The sequence below is a fragment of the Macrotis lagotis genome, chromosome 8 (assembly GCF_037893015.1).
Source record: "Macrotis lagotis isolate mMagLag1 chromosome 8, bilby.v1.9.chrom.fasta, whole genome shotgun sequence".
Lineage (NCBI taxonomy): Eukaryota > Metazoa > Chordata > Mammalia > Peramelemorphia > Peramelidae > Macrotis > Macrotis lagotis.
The window spans coordinates 42,964,194-42,982,045 of NC_133665.1; the positions used below are offsets into that span (position 1 = coordinate 42,964,194).

The 17,852-nt window shown below is 35.2% G+C and overlaps 3 protein-coding genes across 12 annotated transcripts in view; 2 read left to right on the forward strand and 1 right to left on the reverse strand.

Annotated features, from left to right (window-relative positions):
• Positions 1 to 17,852, forward strand: part of ABITRAM (actin binding transcription modulator) — a 181,352-nt gene that overhangs the window by 31,281 nt on the left and 132,219 nt on the right. For 5 of the 9 annotated variants that reach the window (XR_012470786.1, XR_012470783.1, XR_012470784.1 and 2 more), the window contains one exon: positions 4,760 to 4,889. Coding sequence is in view for 3 of the 9 variants with exons in the window: in XM_074196762.1 (XP_074052863.1) it covers positions 4,760 to 4,886 (127 nt within the window). In the remaining 6 variants the exon portion in view is untranslated. Of the gene's footprint in view, positions 1 to 4,759; positions 4,890 to 7,438; positions 7,509 to 7,591; positions 7,682 to 17,852 lie in introns of those variants that run through there. The other 4 variants (XR_012470782.1, XM_074196760.1, XR_012470787.1 and 1 more) reach the window with 3 other exon arrangements.
• On the forward strand, positions 9,014 to 17,488 carry LOC141495445 (chloride channel CLIC-like protein 1). The gene is given in 3 exon segments (XM_074196757.1): positions 9,014 to 9,161; positions 9,163 to 9,430; positions 9,433 to 17,488. Coding segments are annotated over 3 exon segments (1,140 nt in total). The 5' UTR covers positions 9,014 to 9,026; the 3' UTR covers positions 10,170 to 17,488.
• Positions 13,713 to 17,852, reverse strand: part of CTNNAL1 (catenin alpha like 1) — a 101,098-nt gene continuing 96,958 nt past the window's right edge. The window contains exons 16-19 of one of the 2 annotated variants that reach the window (XM_074196753.1): positions 17,105 to 17,161; positions 16,899 to 17,012; positions 16,284 to 16,367; positions 13,713 to 15,580 (exon numbers count right to left, since the gene is read on the reverse strand). In XM_074196753.1, coding sequence (XP_074052854.1) covers positions 15,416 to 15,580; positions 16,284 to 16,367; positions 16,899 to 17,012; positions 17,105 to 17,161 — 420 coding nt within the window. In that variant the 3' untranslated portion in view covers positions 13,713 to 15,415. Of the gene's footprint in view, positions 15,581 to 16,283; positions 16,368 to 16,898; positions 17,013 to 17,104; positions 17,162 to 17,852 lie in introns of those variants that run through there. The other variant, XM_074196754.1, reaches the window with a different exon arrangement.

The following is a 17,852-nucleotide window of genomic DNA, read 5'->3' on the forward strand; positions in this document are numbered from 1 at the left end:
AATTGACATTAAGATTTTCCATACAGGGCCATACCAAAAAAAATTGAAATTATTCTCAGAACTTGGCCTTTCAGTAGAGTGCAAACTTATAAAATAAGCGTGAATTATTTCATATCCTTCCAAACTGGGAATAGAGCAGGTTGTATTTGTCAAGTAGGATTACAGGAATGGGTCACTTATACAAAGAAGTATAATCAATCTGCATGTATTAAGCAACTATTATATGCTATGCACTGTGTTAAGGGCTGCATAGTAAATACCAAGATGGGTCATAGACCTAATAGTTCCTATTTCTGTGGATAATCAAGATACAAAATCTGACAGTAGAAAGAGTTCCATTTGTCAACACTGTCAACCTTAAGCAAGTCACTTAAATTCCCTGGGCAATTTCCTCACTATCAAGTTATTTTCTAGCTCTAGATCTATGACACTTATTTATTCCATCAATATAAACTAAATAGCTTTGTGTAAGGTACCATGGGAGAGACAGTGTGATATAGTAGGAAGAGTGGTAGATGTGGAGTCAGCTTTCTAATCATGAGATATTAGACAAACCATTAAATATCTCTCTGAGTCTCAGTTTCTTCTAGAAATTGAGGGAACCAGAGTAGATAAAGTCCCCCCAGTTTTAAATCTGTGATCTTTGATTTTGTATATGACACAGTCCCTGCTACCTTCAAAAAATTACCTATGGGCAAGTTATATTTTATTTTAGGTTTCCATTTTTGTTACTTGCAAAATCAGAGTTTTGAACCTTTATCCTTTAGATTTAAAATTCTGTGATAGCCTAGAGGAATGCCTGCCATTATATGTGCTAAAGCATTAGCTAGGAACTTTGTCATCATGGGTTTTGCATTCAAGTACTTTGAGCTTTTAGGGAAATGAGATGCATGGAAAAAATTTGTACTAGTGTTGCTATGGTAGAAGGCCAAAAATTGTAGCACTATATTACATTGTGCACTGGAAATGTTCTCAGGAGTTTGAGGGGTGGAACATTACCTAGGCTGGGATACTCTAGAGCCAAGTCATCTGTGCATTTGATCCTTGGTCTAGAATTATCTGGTTGTAACCCTTCTCTCTCCCCTCCCCTTCCTACCCTCCACTAAATAAAAGGACAAATTCATGAACTCAACAGAAATCTAAGCTTTGGAATAAATTTCTCGTTCTGCCTCTGAAGTATCTGGGGGATTCAGGGTACTCCTGGGGAAAATGAATCATATAGAGCAATTTGCTACTGCTCAGTTTCATCTACAGTAAATTCCCAAAGGAGGAACCTTAACACAGTGCCACTATCCCGTAAAGCAATTGATGGGGGACAGATGTTTCATGACAATCTAAATGGAGTGAGAAAATATATTGGTATCTCGCTCTTCCTATGATAATCAACATCATCACCCTATTCTCACCATCCTACAAACTCCTTACCCCATCCTTTCCTAGTGCCAAGCATCAATTCCTCAGTTGATTTCAACTTAATACTGACCCCAGGCATCCTTACCTCCAGGTGCCACGTAGAATCATATGACTCTAGGTCATTCCTAAAGTTAGTTAAAATCTGCGGAGGAAGCCCTTTTAAGCCACATGACAGTTATGAGAACTTCACTTTCTGATTTGTAATAATAATTATTACAATAATATGATACTATTAATACAATACAAATACAAATGCTATTAATACAATAATAATTTTATATATATATATATTATATATATATATATTAATTAAATGTACCCATGTGCTGTTCCCAAAGCATCTTATGGCTATGGAAGGTGCTCTGAGGTTGTTGGTAAACAGTGGCTTGATTTGGTGAACAGTTGTCACATAAGACTAGTAGGCATGAATGGGTTATCACTTTGCTAATCTCATCTGTTCCTTTGTATTTTCCTATTTATATTAAGGTTACTACCACACTTAGCCATCCAAGTTTACTTATTCTGTTATTCACTCTTGTGCACTCCACATATCCCACCAATTGCTACATCTTATTTCTACTTCTACGTATTTTTTGCAGTAGATATCTTTTTTTTCTATTTTCTAGTTCAAACCCTCAGCACCTCTCAGCTATATTGTTACAGTAATGTTCTAATTGTTCTCCTTGTCTTTCCCCATCCAAATCCATTCTCTACACAGATGAGAAAAAGAATTTCTACACATAAACCTGCTGTCCAACTCAGTAAACTCTTGGAGCTTTCTAGTCGATCAAATATAAGCTCCTTTGTTTGGTATTTAAATGCCTTCATAACCTGGCTCCAAACTACCTTTCTAGGTTAATTATATATCACTCCCTTTCTCTCGCTCTCTAATGTGGCCAAACTGTCCTCCTTGCTGTCCCTTACAACACTCCATTTTCCCTCTTTGTGCCTCATGGCTGGAAGGTTCTTCCTCCTCACCCTTACCTCATAATATCTTCTTTCAAAACTCACCTCAAATACTACCTACTTACCTTTCTTGATTTTCCCAGATCCAAGTGCCCACCCTCACAAAATCACCTTATATGTATTTTGTATATATCCTATACATGCTTATTTATGTACACATTTTCTCTGGTAACAGATTGTAAAAGCAGGAAACATTTCACTCTTGCCTTTGTCGTAATCTGGTATTGTAACTTGTTTAATGGATATTGCCTTGAACATTAAATACTTCCCATGGCCCCATTCTTGGTGTGTGTATGCCCTTTAGATAACGATCCTAAATTAAGTTGATGTCATCTTGTATATTTTTTTTGTGGTTTCACTGATCTCTTGCAAGGTAAAATAATTCAACAAACATTTATTATACATTTGTATATGCAACCTCATGTACTAGGCTCTTGAAATGCAAAATTAAGCAAGCCATGTTCTTCATGCTCTCTAAGAATTTACAATCTAATAGCAGTAATAAAATGTATAGATATATAGATAATTAAAACTAGAATATGTTTAAGAGGAATACAAAGTGTTAAGAAGGAAAGCTCATTTCAAATTAAGAGAATGGCTTCAAGGAAAGGGTAGCATTTTACTGGTCTTGAAAAGGAGGGCAATTAGATCAGAGAGAGGATGAAAAATGTACGTATTTATGTGCATGTTAACAGGAGAATAGATTTGGAGAAATATGAACAAAGGTACATTTGTAAGTATGGGATTTATAGGATCCAGTTTGGAAGTACAGCCAAATGTACATGATGAGAAATAGTATTAAAGCAAGTGAGAGGGGCAGCTAGGTGGTGCAGTGGATAGAGCACTGGCCTTGGAGTTAGGAGTCCCTGAGTTCAAATTCCATCTCAGATACTTAATAATTACCTAGTTGTGTGGCCTTGGGCAAGCTACTTAACCCCATTTGCCTTGCAAAAACCTAAAAAAAAAATTAAAGAAAATAAACTAATGCAGGGAACAGTGAGTAGAAGCAGAGGAATAGTAACTGCAGTGAGAACATTGTAAAGACAAAACAACTTTGAAAGATTTGTGAAGTCCAATCAATGCAGTGACAAACCATAAATCCACAAGTTGATGAAACTTGCTACCTAATTTTCATGCATTTTTGGAAATAGCCGGTGTGGGAATTTGTTTTACTTGAATAAGGGCTTCACCCCTCTTTCCTCAGTTTGGAAGGTGGGAAAGAGAAGTACAATAGGATTGGGCGGGGGGAATAAAGTAATCCATTGAAGTATCTTTTTTTTTTAAATAAAAAAGGATGGAAAGGAAAAGAGGCCAGGCAAAAAAGACAGCTGTTTCGAAAGCTGAATTATATACTTCAAAAGAAAAAAAAGCTTTATATAATAGACCAGTTTCATATATAATCTTGAAAATTCAGGATGAGAATATCCAGAAGAAATCAAAATTGAGAAGAAGCCATTAGATTGAGCAATTAAGAGCTCATTGGAAATTTAGGAGAGTTGCAATAGAATGATGTCACTGGAAGTGGGATTTCAGAGGGTTTAAAAGAGAAAGGTAGTAGTTCATCACACTGTCATTTAAGGATCCCTTAAAAATATCCAACTGCATTTTCATTGTGTTCATAAATTTTTTGTCTCTATATAGTGAGTGGTTTGTCCCTTTCAGTGGGAGTACCCTATATAAAGAACTGTTACTAAAATTCAAAAAATATCATTCTGTTCTCTTCAGTCACTGTAAAAATGAAGATACGAGTAACACAGGGTAAAAAAATACATATATATATATATGTATATAGATCTGGTATCAGATCAGAGTGTGTATCATCGTCGTTTGTAATAAGCAGATACTTGTATCTAATATAGGAAAAGATGAGATACTATATATGAGGGAATTTGTAAAGCTTAAAGTCTCTTATTGACTTTTTTTTTAAGGTTTTTGCAAGGAAAATGGGGTTAAGTGGCTTGCCCAAGGCCACACAGCTAGGTAATTATTAAGTGTCTGAGACCGGATTTGAACCCAGGTACTCCTGACTCCAAGGCCTGTACTTTATCCACTACGCCACCTAGCCACCCATCTTATTGACTTTTATCATAATTTTAAATTTCTCTTTTCCATCTCTTAATAACCCTGATAACTCTGATCCTGTTCCATTAGCTATTAAGATTTAATCTGTTTTCTAACATTTTTTGTATTTTCTCAGAACAGCAGTTTCCAGTTTTGTCTGAAGCACATTAGTCCTTCCTTCTTTTCCTTCACCCTGCAACAGCCATAGGGGGCATAGAAATCATATAGACAAAGTGTTGAGTAATACAATGTAAACTCAGAGAAATTGTACCTGAGACAATAATTAAAAAATTAAATAATGGTTACTTTTTTTTAATAGAATCTGTGTAATCACATTGGCAGAATCTCATCCACTTCTTCAAAATGGAAAAACAATTAAGAGTATTAACTATCAAATCAGTGCCAACTGTAGCAGACTTCAGAACAAGGTTTCTGGAAAGTTTTAACGGGTATGGATATTTGTTCTTATTATCGATCATTATTAATAATAATATTAAAAAAGTAGACCTTAAGAATAGATGGTAATTAAATGTTTGATATCAAAAATCCTTTCTGATAATTTAAGGGAAATAATTGTTCTCTGTACTGGTGTCAAATTCTTGAGTATTGTTCAGAGCTAGCACTTATTTTAGTAAAGATGAAAGCTCAAAAAATTATTGTCATGTAGTTGCCCTGTAATTAATAATTAAGTGGTGTGGCTTTTAAAGGGAAGTATTGGGATTGGAGAGCTTATCTTCGGTCATAGTTTTTCCATATAATCTTTTGTGATTAGCAGATAATACTATTAGAATTGTTACATGATGAGGGGAGAGTGTTAAGATTTACAAAGTGCTAAACAATACTTTCAAGTTTTGCTGGGTTAGGCAGATTATAATTTCTTTGCTTATTTAAAAAAAGCTTAAGTTTATGTAAGCTTGTATAAGATATACAAGTTCTTGCAATATTTAAGCAACTTTTTTTAGTTGCATTTTATAATCTGACTGAAGTAGATTTCTTTTTTCCAGATTTTTTATACTACATTTTTAAAGCATATATCGAACTTTAATTCTGATATATTTGTGAGCTCATTGGGTCATAATGAGAAGCAAATTACTCTTCATCTCCCCACTATCCATGTATCTACAAGTCTAGCTACCTGTGAATTGAGTGTCTTCTATTTCCAGCACTTTTTTATATATACAAGTATACACACCTCAACCATCCCCCTTGTTACAAGTACTCTTTTTCATACCCCTGCTGAAAAATTTCCATAAAGAAATGGGATTTCTTCTTGAAGTATCTTAAGGTCTTCATCATATTTCATGTAATATTTCAGTGTTATTCATTTTAAAACAATTTTTAAAATGCTTTTAACAATTAAATATTTTTAAAAGGGTAAAGCAGACTTACATGGATGAATTTCTTATAAAGTCAAATGACTCTAGGTCTTTGCTAAAGTCATTTAAAAGCTGCTGAGGAAACCTTTTTTAAGCCCCATGACAGTTATGAGAACTTCACTTTCTGATTTGTAAGAAAAGATGAAATTAGGAAGCAAAACTTAAAAATTTGTACATCATATAAAATTTATTATTATATAGCAATATATAGCAATTTTGGAAAGTTTATCCTAGAAAGTAGGCAGTACTATTACAGTTCAGTTCAGCAAACATTAGAAGGTACTAGCTAGGTGCTGGGGACAAAAAAGAAGAAATAGATTGTTAAGTATGTTGGGTTTGTCATTTCATTTAAAAATGGGTCTCATTTCCTTTGTCATGAACTTAATCCTTTATTACTTTTTTTTAATGTATGAATTTAACTTTTTTTCCCAGCCCCAAAACCTTGAGTTAGTATGCTCTTACCTCAAATATAAACTCCTTATCAATAGTTTTTATCAATAGTATTATTCCCTTGTTTCCAGCCTTATTCCACAGATATTTTTTCATATACAGTATACTCCAGCCAAACTGGATCACATAATTTCTTGATTTTTATCCTGACTTTCCCAAGTTATGTGTTTTGTTCTATCCTTTCCCCAGTCTTGTCCTTTTGAAATCCCCCCCCCCCCCCAAGACTGGCTTGAGTTGACACTTCCTCCATGAAATCTCTGGTAAACACTACAGCATCTTCTTCAGTTTTTCAAGACATTTCATTTGACTCCTTCTCTGCACTTAATCGAACTTCTAACTTGTGTTAGTTGTCCATAGGATCATAAGATTTACATCTGGAAGGACTCTTTGAGATCATCAAATCCATCTTCATTTTACAAATGACAACACTGAGGCTTCTAAAGATTTCAGTTAACTTGGAGAGGGATCACATAATTAGCAGAGTTCAGATCCAAATTCTGGTACTTTGATGCCAAAATCCAATGATCTTCCCATACTACAATTATAAATAAACATATTATACTTCCCTTACTAGATTGTCAACTCCTTGAGGGCAGGGACTCTTTAAAATTTCATCTTTGTGTATTTGTAGTTTCTAGTACAGTGCCATGAACATAGAATATGATCAATAAATGTTTGTTAAATTGAGTGATTTTTCACTTATTAAATTTTTCCAGAATAGTCACAAATATTTACACATTTTTTAATATAAAAAATTCACATTTATATAATACTTTAAATTTTACTAAATTCTTAGTTTTAAATTTAAGGACTGGGGGCAGCTAGGTGGTGCAGTGGATAAAGCACCAGCCTTGGAGTCAGGAGTACCTGGGTTCAAATTTGGTCTCAGACACTGAATAATTACCTAGCTGTGTGGCCTTGGGCAAGCCACTTAAGCCCATTTGCCTTGCAAAAACTTAAAAAATATATTAAAATTAATTATTGTTCTTTCTTTTAAATCTAAGGGGCACAATTTCTAATGAACTTGCACCTCTGTGTAGGATATCCTGTTCAGATGGAGAAGTATATATTGTGTCAAGATCAGTTGTTTTTGAAATAGAACATGGGGGAGAAAGAAAAGGGAAGGAGTTTTCTCTTAAAAATAGTCCTTCTAAAACATTTTTTTTAAACAGCTGTGTGAGAGAATGGTTGATGGAAGTAAATGAAAATATTCTAGCTAAGCCGTCCATTTTGCAAGAAAAGGTAAAAACAAAAATGCCTTATTCATACCTTTTTGTTTGTTTTTTGTCATTTTGTCTATGTCAAATTTTCGATTTATTTTCTAGCTATCCACTGAGTGATATATTGCTGTTGTTCTACCCAAATTTGAAGAAAGCAAAAATGTTACTGAGGGAACGCAACAACAATATGAAGAAATTGTGGTGAAACAAATTAATAGCAAATCAGAAACATCGTGAAGTCAAATAAAATAAAAAAAAACAACTCACAAATCTACATGTGTTAAAGGATCAACTGTTATAGAGTACATGATTGATCAAGAAAGTGGTGGTAGGAACAGTCCTTTCCGTACTGTGGAATGGCCCTGCTTCAGTTCCTGGCCACTTCAATATTGGTGATTTTGCCTGTCCTTTTTGATAAATTCTACTTAGGTCATCTTCCCCTCATCTACCTCTTAGATTGATTGGGTCTTCCCAAGAATGCTTCATTTCTCCTAAGCTCTTCTCATTTATTCAAACACAACATAAACAATTATTTTGTTTTCATTGAGTTCACTTTGGTGAGATGTTGTGCCAGAACATTTAGACATTGCCCAAAGACAACTTTTGATTGCCTGATTTGGAAGAGAAGAGATTAGGAATGAGAGGACATATAAACTAGACTATCAGTCTTCATATATTTTTATTATTATTATTTTTAGGTTTTTTTGCAAGGCAAAGGGGGTTAAGTGGCTTGCCCAAGGCCACAGAGCTAGGTAATTATTCAGTGTCTGAGACCGGATTTGAACCCAGGTACTCCTGACTCCAGGGCCGGTGCTTTATCCACTAAGCCACCTAGCCGCCCCCAGTATTCATTTATTTATTTTTTTGACCAGATCTATTATTTTATCAATGTGGGGGAGCTTTTGGTGGGTATCTCTCTTTCCCATTGTAGATGGCCACATGTTCTTCAGCTAAAAGAGCCAAAGAGGCTGACGTGGGCGCCCAGGCGGGGGGGCGAGCTGCCTGCGGCTACTGCGACGCCAGGGAGCTGGCAGGGAGGCATGGGTGGGCTCCTGCTGGGCTCCGCGTTTCCTCTTCCTCAGTGTGAGAAGGTTGGACAGTGCGCACTGGGCTGAGCGTGTTCGTTATGGCAGCCGGCCTCCTCCGAGCCTTGAGCCCCTGCCCGGGGCCTGGTCCTGCGGGGCTCACGGGCTGAGGGAATAGTCCTTGCACTTTGTTCAAACTCCACAGCTCCTTATCTGGATACAGCTGGCACTCTCCTTTGCAGACAGCCCAAAATTGTTCCCAATTTTTGCACTGATGGAATGAGCAAGTCCTTCAAGGTTGGACATCACCCCCATTGGAAAAACACTACTCTTGAACCCAAGAAAGAAGTATAAATCCCATCTCTGACTCATGACATACAACTAACCTTGGAAAAATCTGGTTACATTCTTATTGACTATTTTTGATATGTGATGGCTACATTTCTGGAAGTTTAAAGCATTCTTTTCCTTCATCTATCATTTTTACATTTGGTGAGGACAAACCTAGGTTTTTCATGATGCTGAATTCGTTGCTCTTATGTATGTTTCTGTTAATGGTACCTGTTTCTGCTCAAGATGATGAATGGATTGATCCTACAGATATGCTTAATTATGATGCTGCTTCTGGAACAATGAAAAAAAGCTCCTCTGGGGAACTTTGGGAAATCGGAGAAAAAGGAAATAAGTCTTACGGATTCCAACTTGTCATGTGATGATGAAATATCAGAATGTAATAACAAACTTGATTCTTTAACTCATAAGATTAATGAGTGTGAAAAGAAAAAGAGGAAAGAATATGAAAGTCAGAGTAATCATGTTTTTAGAAGATACTTAAATAAGATTTTAATTGAAGCTGGAAAACTTGGACTTCCCAGTGAGGATGGAAGTGATATGCATTATGATGCTGAGATCATCCTTAAAAAGAGACATTATTAGAAATCCAGAAGTTTCTCAATGGAGAAGACTGGAAATCAGGAGCCTTAGATGATGCACTAAGTGACATCTTAATTAATTTTAAATTTCATAATTTTGAGACCTGGAAATGGAGTTTTGAGATATCCTTTGGTGTGGATCCATATAATGTATTCATGGTACTTCTGTGTTTGTTGTGCATTGTGATGTTAATAGCTACCGAATTGTGGACTTATATTCGTTGGTATACTCAGTTAAAGCGCATTTTATTCATCAGTTTTCTTGTCAGTTTTGCATGGAATTGGGTCTATTTATATAAGTTAGCCTTTGCAAAACATCAGGCTGAAGTTGCCAAATTGGAACCATCAAACAATATTTATGCTGAGAAGATGGACTGGCTTGGAGGCCTGTTTGAATGGTTTAGAAGTTCATCTTCGTTTCAAGACGATCCTTGCCAAAAATACTATGAGCTACTCTTAGTTAATCCTATTTGGTTGGTTCCACCCACAAAGACATTGGCAGTTACTTTTACCAACTTTGTAACAGAGCCATTGAAATATATTGGACAAGGAATTGGTGAATTTTTGAGAGCGTTTATAAAGGAAATACCAGTATTACTTCACATTCCAGTGTTGATCATCATGGCTCTGGCCATACTGGCTTTCTTCTATGGGGCAGGAATGTCAGTTGTTAGATTACCATTTGTTGGATTGCAATATTTAAGACACTCTGAAAGAGAACCTTGATATTTAAGAGACTCTGAAAGAGAACCCTACCAGGCGATACCTCAAGGCAAAGGAAGACCACAGGAGGAAACTGATTATAGGCTACAAGGTGGAACAGAAATCACCCATTTTGGATAAAAATTCAGAAGAGATGTGTGAAATCCCAGAAAACAGCAAAGTGAAAGAAAGTGACAGTAAAATAAACCATTTGGAAGAGCCATCCTGTGAGCAGAAAGACCCCAGGGAGTAAAGAAGGTGAGCTTCCAGCAAGTGAGAGCTAAAACCAAAAGCAGCTTCTGCAAGCTGGGACCCACAACATGTCCACTGCCTTAGCTGGAAGATGGGACAAGAATCAAGAAGATAGTCAACGTAACAAGGAGGAGGCTGGCCATGGACAAATGTGAAAATCATGAGGTCTCATGTTAGGGTTTTTTTGGAGTATTTTTCTTATCAAGCATTCTGTATATTTTGTTAATGTTCTGGTATTTTTTTGCAGAAAGTGCCAACAGGAATGACTGAAGTGAAATTACTAGTTCATATAGCAAGTAAGTTTGTGAAAGTAGGTTCTGGGTAGATGTAATGACTATATTTAATTTCATATTCTTTCAGTAGAATTCTGGCATTTTCATTGTTAATTATTAATTTTGGAGGAAGGTCTAACCTCACATTCTAAAATAGTTGTTAATTAATGATCATAAATTAATCTGAACTAATGACAATTTGCTAAACATCACTAGTGCTGATAAATTAGTGAGAAGTCATAATTAGAGAATATTTTTAAAGGAATAGTTTTATTGGTTTTCCGATACATAGTGAACAAATCTAATGAATAACAGTATTGCCAAATAGATTCCTCCCCTCTAAATTGACCTTAACAGCCTAGGACAATTAACTGCTAAGCTTGAAATGAGGAGTTGAATTTCTCAACAGGAACAAACATCACTTCCTGTCCATTATCAGGGATTGGGTTTAGTTTTATAGACTGAAGTTAGTTTTGAATGCACCTAAATTTATTTTTATCTTAACTCTTGTAAGCAGTGCTTTCCACAAGATATTCCACACACTTCCTCAGATAACCAAGCAAGCAGGACTTGAATGTAAATCTTTCTCTATTAGACCCCTAGTCTGAGTATTACAGTGAATAAAACCTTCAGGGCCAATGAAGTTTTAGAGCTATTTGTTCAGATACTGACTATTCTCAGACCAACAAGTTTATGTTATATTCTAGTTGTTTCTCTTTATTTCTTCCTTTGCAATCAGGACTTCTTTTGATATCCTGTGAGGGCATAATAGAATTGCTGGGGGGAACCCAAATAACCAGTCTTGTCTATCATTGTAGTTACTGCAGAGTCAGGAGACTAGCCTAAAAATAATCTGAAATACAGTGAATAGACTTTGGCAGAACTAATGTCATACGTGTTAGTTTGGGTTTTTTTTTGATTGTTTACTTATTGTATTGAAGTTACTAAAAGTGCAATCTAGATAAAGGGGAATTAGCTATATCATCTCTAATTTGTTTTGACCAATGAAATTTTCTTACATGATATTTAGCATAGTCTTCCATTACTAATTTGTGGAATCTAAATTATCAAGGTTTAATTTTATTGACATATATATAGTAGAACACTAAGGCTTAGCAGGATACAAATTCATATAGGAGTCTTACTCTACCCAGAAGAGAATTTATAATTTTTGTGTATTGGTTAAGGATTTTTTAAATGCTATTTGCCCTTAATTTTAAGCATATTTGTTTAGCAGTTTTCAGATATAAATGTTCTCTTAACTAAGAAAGATTATCTCTGAGAGATAGCATGGAGTAATGGATAGAGGTGATCATAGAGTCAGGAAGACCCATTCAAGTTCAAGTTCCATTTCTTAACACCTCTGACAAGTCACTTCTCAATCCTCTAGGGATCTCTATCATAATCATAGAGAAGTCTTGGGTCTTCATTTGTAGAGGGGAATTTCTTCTCAGAATTCCCCTACACCAAAGAAAATCACAGGTGTAGTCTCTGTCTTTATTCCTTAGTTATCTTTCTTTAAAGCATATTACTATGATGCTTTGGGTTTGCAAATCCTTGATTATTTCCCGAAGTAGATATTGTTAATATTTTACTTCTTCATGTTTTCTTTAAAATATTTGATCCAAGAAACTTTTCATTCCTTCTGTTTGATTTTATTGTTTCTCAGTTACAAACGTAGGAACATTCTTTATTCTTATATAATGCCTAGTTAATGACATTTTTGATATATAAATATTGATTTAAAAATTTTTACACCTTTTCAGGAAGACAGCTAATGAAAAATATCGAGATATGCTTTGGTATAGATTTGTGGATATGGAGAAAAGAGTTGAGAAGCAGCTAGTTCATCAGTGATGGTTCCCATGATCCCCATATCCAGTCTGTATTGTTCAATAAGCCAAAACCCTTGCTTCTAGGATTTTAGTGACATATTTCAAGCTGTTATTTTTTTTTAAAGACTAATGTCACTGGAGAAATAGAGACAGATAGTTGTTGCTGATTATGTGCACCCATACAAGATTGATATTGTAAAAACAAGTTGAATATATTATTTCCCTATCTAGTTAGTTGGCAGGGAGATTAAGGCTTGCCACTATTTTCCATTATGGTTTCCTTTGTGGTTAAGGCATATCATGACAATTATGCTTTCAGAAAAGTCTTTGTGGGAGGAGGCAGAAGCATCGAGTCTCCATTCATTGTAGTTCTGTACTCTGAAACCCACAAAATACTGGGGGGGGGGGCGCTGTAATTGCCAGAGGAGAGCCCAGGAGGGGTCCCTAGGAGCCTGCAACTCTTCCTTCTTGTAAGAGATCATGGCTTCATTGGCACTGAGCTCCCAGCCAGATATTCTCTCCAAAAGGCAGCTTACAGCCTCCTTGCACTTCAGAACAAGACCACCCCTCAGCAAGACAGCAAATCATCGACCAGAAGCACAAAAAGGTGCAAAACATGGCAAGAAAAGGACCTTGACCTTAAAAAAAAAGGACCTTAAGTAGCAGGATCACTGAGAGAAGGCTGGGGTCCAGACAGCCCTGAGGCTTTGCCACTTTGGGCATGAAAACACCAGGAGGAGGGATTTCAAGGTTACAAGTTAATTTTAGTGAGTAGATACAATCTGCAAAAATGGAATTGAGAATAAAGAGGATCAGCTCTAAAGTTTATAATCTCTTTTAATAACAAAAATGTATACATAATAAATTTTTATTTTTATATATAAAGACTGAAGTGAAAAGGTTTTGATTTATCACATTTTTCTAAATTGTACTATGTCTGGGTGGTTTCCTACACTAGTCTGGCCAGGTAATTAATACTACAGGAAGAAGTGGCTACTTCCATCCTCTGTGAGCAGCCCAGCCACACAGTTTCTCTACCTCAGGAAAATGAAGGTGCTTCTGTTCATTTCTGTTCCTGTTGGATTATGTTGGTAATAGAAATGTGGATGATTTGTGTGGGTTTAGTGTAGATCTGCAACTGGGTTGAAGTTAATTGTCTTGATTAGTTTTTTAATTGACTGGAGGAATTCTAAATAAACTATATCATCTGTGCTGAAAAAAAAAAGAGCCAAAGTAAGTTGTTTGGTGTCCTAAGAGATTGCCAAGGGTAAAATCTGACACAGAGGCAAGACTTGAATCCAGGCTCTCTCTTTCCAACATGCTGTTTGCCTTGTCATCTGATCTTAAGTAAAGCTTTTTGAATTTCTGTCCCATCATTATTTCTGGGGTATTCTCCTTTATCTTGGTCCAGAGCTGAGACACTGAAATTCAAGTACATGAATTCTCAGTAAGTCAATAGGAAATGAGTTATAGTGCAAAAGCATTACAAAAGGTATAAAATATTATCCAACATGTAATGTTTCATATTCCTTTTTTGGGTCTTGACTGATGAATTTGTTGAAGAATGCCCATCTATTAACTGCTTTCCAACTTAAGAGTATTAAAGTTGCTGAGGGTTTTGAGAGGTTAAGAGTCAACACCAGGTTATTGTAACTGGAACTTGGAGGCCAGTTCCCAATCCCTGGGGCTTCTCTCAGGTAAAAAAAAGCTAACTCAGTCTTTGAGCATTTATTGCCTGGCTTCTTTATAAGCATATGCAAGGCTCTAGGCACATCAGGGTTCTTAAAACCTCGGGATCTAAAATTTTAAAGGGAGAATATGTCATGTGACATGAAGAATTTTAGGACTAGAGAGAGTCAGAGTTCATTTTCATCTGTGTAAAGAGAGGTCAGTTACAACTCTCTTGTACTGTTGAAGAACCTGCAGGTGAGAGAACTTGCCCAGATTATACAGTTGTTGTATTTAGACAAGAACCCAGTTCCCTTGACTCTCCATACTATCCTTTCTACCATATAATTTGATGTTGAAACCTCTATACATTTTAGGAAAAAACCCAGAGAGAAAGTGAATGAGTTCTAGGAGCTGAGTTTGGAACTTTCTCATGCAGAAGTATGGGACAAAATGTGGGTTCTGAACAAAGGGAAAATAGGTGAAGATCTTTAATGTGTTACAAAAATAGTCACAGTATTACAATGCCCAGAATACTGAAGATCTGGCCCCTATATCTTTTTTTTTGGCAGTCTAGTTTCTATGTGTCTGAGCCAAATTTGAACTCAGGTCCTACCTGATCCATGGTCAGTGCTCTATCTATTGCACCATCTAGCTGCCCTCCCCATATCTTTTCCTATTGGTTGCTAAATGCATTCATTTATTTTTATTAATGGAAATGTATCTCCAGTTGTAAATTGGAGAATTCAAGCTATGGGAAAACATTTTACTTTGCAAGAAATTCAGTTGTAACACATTTATTCCATTAAGTAATACCCGTAAACAGTGATTTAATAATTACATAGGCATATCAGAAAATAAATGATTTCTAGAGATTTAAGTATTGCAAAGCATGAGGAGTTTACAAGAAATGAAACTGCTTAAAAACATTAAGTGTGAAAAATGAAAACTAAGCAGAACATAACTAACAGTATGTCAGAGGGTCTTAAGAACCTCTTGATAGCTGCTTTATTGGATTGAAGATTCATTGAGAAATTTTGGTTTTCATTCTTCAATAAATGTTAGCAAAGATACACATGCCCATTATAAAATCACACTGCAGTTTAAAGTTTTGAAAACTGCTATGGCATTTATTAGTTGCTAAGAATTGTCACAAGTTTGAGGATCTGAAATCTTAATGGGAAGGGAAAAAAGAACCGGTTGAAAGCACTTAATATTCTCATAGCACTGGAGAATCTGAGGATTATTTGCTTTCTAAAAATGTCAGGTTTGCTATGTTATGTTCCAGAGATCTGATCCCAAAAGCTTCTACGGTTTTTTCGTCCATGCTATCTTTAGTTGTAACTGTTTGCCATCTGCTTTCCATCCAGGGTTGAAGAGAATTTATACAGTCATTTTCTGATTTGCACTGTAAAAGCAATTTTATAAAGTTAAATAAGACCTGTTTTGCTATAACACTTCTTTTGTAAACTCACATTTGTTCCAGTGTAATTGACATATTAGGGACAAATTTGACCAAAACTGAAATTTCTAGTTTGCTTCTATGCTATTTCATCTTTGAGAAACAAGTGAGAACTCAAAAAAATCTATAACACTCACAGTAACTCACAGCTGCAGCCCTTCTAGCATCCATTTCCACAAGCAAACTTCAGGTCCTTTTCAAGGTAGAATATATTTTCGTCAGTTGGAACACCAAAGACACACCCTATTCTCCTTCCCTGCCTCCTCTATAAGCCACAGTTCCAGGTCCTGGAGTGAGGGTCCAACAAGATCACCCTTTCACCCACAGATTTCAACTTTTCCAGTCCAGGCCCCTCTGTGAATCCAGAGTGCAGGCTGAGCAATGTTGCTTCCACTACCAAGTATTTTAACTTTTTATTGTGTAAAACTGAAGTTTTTATAGGCTCCTTTTTTTTTAACGTGTCACCAATGAAGTTTTTAGTTTTTGTTTCCCTTACCCCATTTTTCCTGAATACTCTGTTTTTTTTTAATTCATGATTTTGCATAGCATAGTGAATTTTAGGGACACATATGTCATTTTACAGCAAAACTGCTGCACATTCTTTCTCTGTATATAAAGATAAAGGTTTGTTATGGAAGAACCAACTCACCTTATGCATCAGTTTATAGCAAACTGGGAGAAGTTGGGCCAGTGCAGCCAAGACAAATCTTGTTTTTAGAATACATTTGTCAACCTGTATTACAGAAAGACTGTCAATTTAAGCTCCAAATTTGTGACTCTTTTACATTAAAAAAAAACCAGGGAACATTTAAGGCAAGTAATGGCAACAGGTGTGAATACTTGGCTAGAACAATAATTTAAAGACTCCAGATACTTTGTCCCCAAATTCATGAATGAGACAGTTCTCAATGAGGGCAAACCTATCTTCAGTGTGGGATTAAGATACTTGAGGGAATTGTGACTCCTCTCTTGAAACCTCTTCAGTGTCTTGGAACAACAATCTTTCTTTGTTTGAGCAAATGATATGAGGACAATTTGTAAAGTGGTTAAGTCATTTTTGGTAAAATTAGAGCAATTCCTTTTTAACTGAATAAATCTATTGCTTTTTGTCATTAGTTTTAATAAGAGAAAAGTTATTCAGGAAGTTGAGCCTTGGGGAAGAAAGAGAAATTTCTCCCTCTTTACACAGAACTGTGAAATCTTTATCAATATAAGCAGAAGGATAAAGCATTTTATTTTTCTAACTGAATAACATATCTTTTACCTTTGTAAATATTTTATTCTGAATAGGAGCTTTAGCTGTGAGTTGGAGCTGTTGGCACAGAGGAATCAGCTTGTTTACTTCCAATAGAAGTAAAAGCTTGTCATCATCTTTTAGCTGAAATGCAAATTAAGAAATTATAATCCCAATAAATAATGGTTTTAATTTTTATACCTTATGCTTTAACTTAAAAAGCAGACATACAGTACCTGTTTTGAGAAACCTTGGAGAAATGAAGCAAGTTTTAAGCCCTCTGTAGTAAAAACCTGATAACAGGGAGAAAGAACATTTATTTTAGACCTGTTTTTAAAAATATTTTACAGTAAATGTATTACAATATTTTAATTTCTATACAGTCTAAGAAAAGTTTAAAAGTTGTGATTAGGCACTAAATCTTTCCTATTCAAATAAGTAACAAAGAAAGGTGAACTACAATTGAACATCTATTTTTCTAATAACTTATCAACTTAATGTTAGTATGGCTAATCAGTAATTGTATATATTCAAAATCCACAGCAACAGGAAAAAACCTGGTTTCAAAATAACATCATTATGTATTACCAGACATATATACACACATATGTGTGTGTATGTATATATATATATATATATATATATATATATATATATATATATATGTCTATATAAATTATGTATTGTAACCAGACCTCACTGTAATGTCACAAACGTCCTTAGGTAAATAGTATCATTTAATCAAGTCAAAAAACAGGATAGCAATGATGCTAAAGCACTAAATTGCTGGCATTTGTTTGCTTACCATTTGTAAAATGGTTCTTATTAAGCTAACAGTTCTCTAATAACATTGTTTTGCCTGATATTTTCATATTCTCAATGTTAATGTTTAAGTTAAGCCTGTATATTAAGGAGGGCATATAATTTGTGTGTATTTGTTATAATGGATAGGTATGCAATACCTTGCTATGTTACTATGGCAAA